General features: G+C 33.0%; 1 protein-coding gene across 1 annotated transcript; it reads left to right on the top strand.

Moving 5' to 3' along the window:
• The first annotated feature begins 1171 nt into the window (after positions 1 to 1171).
• LOC106776439 (aspartyl protease family protein 1) lies at positions 1172 to 4973 on the top strand. The gene is made up of 10 exons (XM_014663897.2): positions 1172 to 1735; positions 2105 to 2237; positions 2477 to 2712; positions 3061 to 3285; positions 3534 to 3669; positions 3759 to 3841; positions 3920 to 4013; positions 4109 to 4166; positions 4452 to 4523; positions 4607 to 4973. Exons 1-10 carry the CDS (start codon positions 1413 to 1415, stop codon positions 4792 to 4794), a joined length of 1548 nt encoding a protein of 515 aa, XP_014519383.1. The 5' UTR covers positions 1172 to 1412; the 3' UTR covers positions 4795 to 4973.
• Positions 4974 to 6575: the final 1602 nt, after the last annotated feature.

Below are 6575 nucleotides of genomic sequence, written 5' to 3'. Positions count from 1 at the left end.
CGAGTCACGTTCATTTTAATAATAAAAATATATATTTTAAAACATACAAAATTTTTATATTTATTTGATATTATTATTTTATTTTTAAATACAAAAGTTCGTTCTTTGACATTTTATGTAAATATGTTACTTTTTCATAATGTCTAAACTTCCCTCTAATGCAGGCATTTGTTTTTTATATATTATTTTTCCTTTTCAAACTTATACTTTGAGGTGTCAGGATTTCTTCTATTATATTCTACCATGTTCGGTTGGTCCAATTGTTCACCACAAAGGGTTTAAATATAAGAATTAAGGATTAAAATAAGATTATATTGGACCATATAATAACATTCCTTCTGAATCATGAAAACCGACGGTGCTGACACAAATGATAAACAACATTTGGGAACGGTTCAACAGGTGCTGTTGGCTTCGCCAGCAAAATCAACTTCATAAGATTTGTTTTGAAACAAGGTGCGTGATAAGATTTAATATTTACAAGAAATTTTTTCAAACCCTTGAATGGACTATAGAGTTGTAAAAATGGTTAATCCGGTCCAATATGGTGAAGTGTATAAACTGATTGGTAACTTAGTGAGTCAATTCAATCTAATCTAACTCGTTTATTTGTAAGTTAGAAAAAATCGAATTCAATCTTACCTATCACAGGTTGGTGGGTAAACAAATTGTCTCACTTATTCATTTAATTACAGTTTTAAAACCATGAAACTATTTTTACTTAATTAGAAAATTTGAATTATAATTGTTTCAAGGTGCAAATTATGTAAATTATGTAGAGATGGTTAATTATGACTTTTTGACATAGTTTTTTCAATATTATATTTATATGTCCAAGATACATATTTATATTAAGAAGTAAATTTTATAATATAAAAAATATTAAATATGACTTTTAGTTCTAAAATCATAATATAAAATTAAAATTTATATATTTAGACCTTTATTGATCTTAACTTGTAAGATTATTAGATCTATGGTAACACCTTCCTTAACTTAGTTTTTGGATTTTAACCATATGAATGTAAATAATAATGTTACATGGATGTTGTAATAATTAGTTATAATTTATGAAGCAAAGATAAACTTAATGCAAGAAGATGAGATGTGAAAAAGGAAGATAGAAGGTAGAAAAAGAAACATATTGATAGAGAAAATGAAGAAGGGAGGAAAAGTGTGGTAATGTGAATTCCCCCGATAGCAACGAGGATGCTTAACCAAACTCAACCGACTTTTGACGTTTCTTTCTTCTCCTTCTTCACTATCTTTATTTTCTTTATTTTAATTCTTTCTATTTCCTGTCCACGACCAAAGTCGACAAACAAAAACACGGAACCTTGTTATTATTATTTGCTTCTGTTCGGTCTCTCAGCTAAGCAAAACCTCTCATATCACATTCTTCAACAACTCTCATGGCTCCTTCTTTCAGTTTCAACCATAATCACGGACACAATTTTCTTTCTCTGTCACTGCTCATGCTGGCTTTGACGACTTTAGCTTCACACAGTTCCCACGCGCTTCATTCCTTCGGCTTCGACATACACCACCGCTTTTCGGATCCGGTTAAGGAGGTTCTCGGCGCAGGTGACTTACCCGTCAAGGGAACTCGCCAGTACTATGTTGTCATGGCCCACAGAGACCGAATGTTCCGGGGCCGGCGTCTCGCCGGCGGTCACCACACTCCTCTTACTTTTGTCCCCAGCAACGAGACTTATCAGATTGGAACATTCGGATTGTACGAGTTCTTCGGTCACTTGCAAAATTTTAGTTACTTTTTATGTTTTATGGGTTATAGTATTTTACTAGAATTTTGAGAATACAGATCTGTGCAAAGAATAAGAAGGAGAGGAATAGAATATGGGTTATGATTTTGCTGCTTTAAAAGATGCAGGAAGAGAATCTAAAAGGGATATGCCTTCTTTTCTTTTTTTCATAGACCATTTTCCAAAAGAATTCCTTTTTTTGGGTTGTGTGAAAATCTTTTATTTGAAGCTTTTGTCCTTTCTTTTTAAGAAAAAAAGGAAATTTTGGAATGAATTTTGTGTGGCATGCTTTGGGTGGTTTCTGTATATTCATTTAGTAATTTCTATTATTTGAATTTCAGCTTGCATTTTGCCAATGTTTCTGTTGGGACTCCACCTTTATCGTTTCTGGTGGCATTGGATACTGGTAGTGACTTGTTCTGGTTACCTTGCAATTGTACCAAATGTGTGCGTGCTATAGGTATATCAAACCAGGTATGCAATCTCTTTTATCATTTTAACTGTTTTTTCTTTTAATTTATACTTTATCTGAATGCTTGCAATTTTTTAGTGCTGGTGTGAAACTTCGTCTGCATCATTATTAGTTTCTGAAGGATTTCTTGATAGTTATTCTAGGGTTTTTTTTGTGGGCTCTTGATCAGTTGGGAACAAGGGTACAAAACTGATGTAGAAGTTTGAATCAATGACACTCTCTTAATACTTTCATTTGCCAGAGAATTGATTTTAGTATCTATGATCTTAAAGGATCATCCACAAGTGAAAAGGTTTTGTGCAACAGCAGCTTATGTGAGCTACAGAAACAATGCTCTTCATCTGGTAGCGTTTGTCCTTATGAAGTAAACTATCTATCAAATGGCACTTCAACTTCTGGGTTCCTAGTGGACGATGTGCTGCACTTAATTACAGACGATGATCAAGCAAAAGATGCTGATACACGAGTTACTTTTGGGTAAAATTGTCAACATCTTACTATGATATTTTATTGGTAATACATGTACATATGAAGCATTAGAGTTTATTCTTGACCATACTGCATTACACTGCTTTAGGAAGTTGGACTATAGCAATTAGAGTATCCGAAGTAGCAAAAAGTTCAGTTCTAGGAAGGCTGATGATGATAAGCTCAATAATAATCATATATAAACTCATCCTTTTTGAGCAGGAGAGTATATTAGTTTCCAATCTAGTCCTTGAAGTTAAACTGTTTGATTATTGGTCTTAGTTATAATCATCTTCGTATGGGCTTACTTGTTTTTGACAATCTGCTAATTGGTATTTGTCATTCAATATGTTGCAGTTGTGGCCAAGTTCAGACTGGTGCTTTTTTGGATGGGGCAGCCCCAAATGGTCTCCTTGGACTAGGAATGGGTGATGTATCTGTGCCAAGTATCTTAGCCAAAGAAGGGCTCACTTCAAATTCTTTTTCAATGTGTTTTGGACCTGATGGTCTTGGAAGAATCACATTTGGGGATAATAGTAGCTTGGTTCAGGGAAAAACACCATTCAACCTAAGGGCATCGCAGTAAGTAGTTATAATCCTTTTTTCTTCTTTCCCTTTAGTATAACAAGAAGTTATCACTTTCACTTGAATGCAACCGAAACCTACCCAAAAAAATTGAATAAATGTTGGCTGAGGTAGTCTTTGGTTTTATTCTGTTTGAGTTTTTGGTAAAAGCAAGACACATACAGCAGAAACTATAGAAGAAAAAATGTTGAGTATTTGAGCCTAACTTAAGTAGTGTTTTTTTTAACATTCGTTCATCTTTGCAGTCCTACTTACAACATCACTGTATCCCAAATTAATTTGGGTGGAAATGTTGCTGATATTGAGTTTCATGCCATATTTGACTCTGGGACCTCGTTCACATACCTAAATGACCCAGCTTATACGCAGATTACTAACAGTGTAAGTAATGTTAAGTATAGTTGGTTAAGAAGGTAACTAGGCCTTCATGTTACATGACTTTTTAATTTTTTTTCCCGTTATTTTTGCAGTTTAATTCAGTAGTTAAACTACAACGGCATTCATCTTCTAGTAGTTCTGATGAGCTCCCCTTCGAGTACTGCTATGACTTAAGGTGATTTATAGCTTAGCAGAAGCCTCCGCTCCCTTTTCATTTTAAAACCATAGGCATTGATTTTGACTTTACCTGCAGTTCAAACCAGGTTGTTGAAGTTCCCATCAATTTTACCATGAAAGGAGGAGATACTTTTACTGTCACAGATCCTATAGTAACTGTCACAGGGGAGGTGAGAACAATGAAATCCAACATTTGTTTTCATTCATATTAATATCCTATGATTATTTAGCCTGTAACATGATAATGCTTATTGTGATGAACCAGGGTATTAGCTTACTATGTTTGGGTGTGGTGAAAAGCAACAACGTCAATATCATTGGACGTGAGTATTTTAATTGAAGAAACTAAAATATGTTCTGAAAGCTTTTAATTATTTTGGTCTATTCATGCTTCTTATAAAAAAAACCACAGTTTCTACATTCTTATAAAATCTGTGTTTCTTCTGGAATTGTGTAACATTCACAAATGCCTATCTTGTTTGTCTGTTTTTGTTTGATAAATCTTGCATCAATACTATGTATGGAAAAAACATCTATATCTTCTTCCACTGTTATTGCTGATGTATTGATACATGCCTTGAATATTCATAGTATTTATCTTGACACAGAGAACTTCATGACTGGTTACCATATAGTGTTTGATCGCGACAACATGATTCTTGGTTGGAAAGAATCTAATTGTAAGTGAAGTTCACTCTCTACTGCTTCAGTGCACTGCATCCTTTTTTCCATTAGTATTGTTAATTAAACACGTTATTCACAGGTTATGATGATGAACTCTCTACTTTACCTGTTAACCGATCACATTCCTCTGCTATTCCTCCTGCCATAGCTGTGAATCCTCAAGCAACATCAAATCAGCCTAATGAGCTTTCACCTAATCTCTCATTTAAGATAAAACCCACTTCTGTCTTAATGGTGGCCCTTTTTTTGCTTTTGGCCATATTTTGAGCATACCTTAGGTTATTTAGTGTCATATCACTAATATTAGTATTTTTTTTAGCAACGCTAGAGTTATATTATTTCTATGCATTTTTGGATTATTAGTAGCATTGATTTGATAATGAGTCTGTAAATAATGTATAAACATCTCAGTATAGTTATGAAGAAAATACATATTTCCATTCTTACATTATGTTTGCATGGTTTTGTGACTTCACTTTGTGACTCATGACTTGGAGAAGACTCAATCAAATTGTGCAGGTTGTGCAAGAAAAACTGACAGATTAGTTACAAATCCTCACATATAGTTGAAAATGGACTATACATTTAATTTTTAACAATCGTTAGGTCTTCCCTTTTGACATCTTATAAAAATCAATTTGAAATGAATAATCATCACATAGGGACACCCTATTGTAAATTTTGAATCAAAAGTGCACAAAAGAACAACTGATATAAACAAGAGTTATCTATGGAATGCAGTCATTTAATAGTGCTAATAATTCTGAAAGAAAATCATGCCACCTGGAACTACTTAAACCAGGTCAACACGTTATGAACAGATATTGACTAAAGATTTATGAACTCTTACAAGCAGCCATAGATTCAAAAGTTGAAAACTTGTGCCAAGTTTTTCTTTCAACATTTTACATAAATATTGGATGCTATTTTTTGACAAGCCAGTTGAATTTGTGACAAAGGAAAACTAGGTCCTAATTCTCATTTACAATAAATGTTGGTAAGAAAAATAAGTGTTGCAGCAGACATTCATAAATTGTTAGTTGTCGAAATGAATTACACAGGTTCAAAATTTGATGCCAGATGTGGACCACCAGCAGCTATTATTTGAATATTTTATCTCTCACCAAGACCACCTTCCCTTTTTGCCCTTGCCTCTTGACATTCTAGATAATGTATATCCCAATTCTACATTTTTTTTTATCTGCAATAAAAAATACATAAAATAAAGAAGCAGTTGGGGTGTTTCAATCCTTTTATAATCAACAAGCAAAGGTCAAAATCACGAAAAATTAAAGGAGAAGGTATCACCCATAACCTACCATAAAGAAGATATAAACAATTTATCATAGTTATTCTGTAAGCAAAACATAACAGATTTCTAAAGACAACAGAGATGAAATATTGAAGATTCCACAAGGTCAAGGAAAACAGCTCTGTCTCAGCCAGCTTTGTCACAAAGCTTCTGCTTCTGCTTCTGTTTTGTTTTCTATGCATGTTCTTCAGTTCCATAAGCTCACACTTTGTGTACTACAAAAAGAATCTCTAGACTATATAGCTTGAGTCTAGACAACACATAACATAATCACAGATAGAGAAATGTGTATATGTGTAACTTCAAAAGAGATTGCAAACAAAGTGTACTCCAAAAAGATTACTTTCCATGCAAAGTGTAAGGTTGTTGACAAGGCTTTAATATTCCAAAGTTTTCCAAATAGGTCATCTTCAACATCTATCAATCTTCTGACTTTAGTATAAGTTGATTTTGTAATGTAAATATTACAATGATTATCCTTCTAAACCCACGTCCATATTCACAATTAGGGATGATAAAAAACTCCAAGGACAGGATATTCAGAAATAAAATCTGCGATATGAAGTTACTGTTTATAAATATTTACTATCCGCAGATAATGGATAAGGAGTATTTTAATACCCGCTTCTAAAAGAGTAGGATATTATATTATTCTACTCGCGAATACCCGTTACCCAAAACATAATAAAAAAATTAATATACATATATATATATATATATATATATATATATATAT

This window comes from Vigna radiata, chromosome 11 (assembly GCF_000741045.1).
Source record: "Vigna radiata var. radiata cultivar VC1973A chromosome 11, Vradiata_ver6, whole genome shotgun sequence".
Lineage (NCBI taxonomy): Eukaryota > Viridiplantae > Streptophyta > Magnoliopsida > Fabales > Fabaceae > Vigna > Vigna radiata.
Note: the sequence above shows the minus strand (reverse complement) of the source record. Positions and strands in the feature narration are given on the sequence as shown.

What these genes read in the sequence shown, in the direction of transcription:
- LOC106776439 (XM_014663897.2), top strand. Translation starts at nt 1,413, where the DNA reads ATGGCTCCTTCTTTCAGTTTCAACCATAATCACGGACACAATTTTCTT. An exon ending in CAGATTGGAACATTCGGATT is followed by an intron (nt 1,736 to 2,104) that starts GTACGAGTTCTT and finishes TTTGAATTTCAG; the next exon opens with CTTGCATTTTGCCAATGTTT. An exon ending in CAACGTCAATATCATTGGAC is followed by an intron (nt 4,167 to 4,451) that starts GTGAGTATTTTA and finishes ATCTTGACACAG; the next exon opens with AGAACTTCATGACTGGTTAC.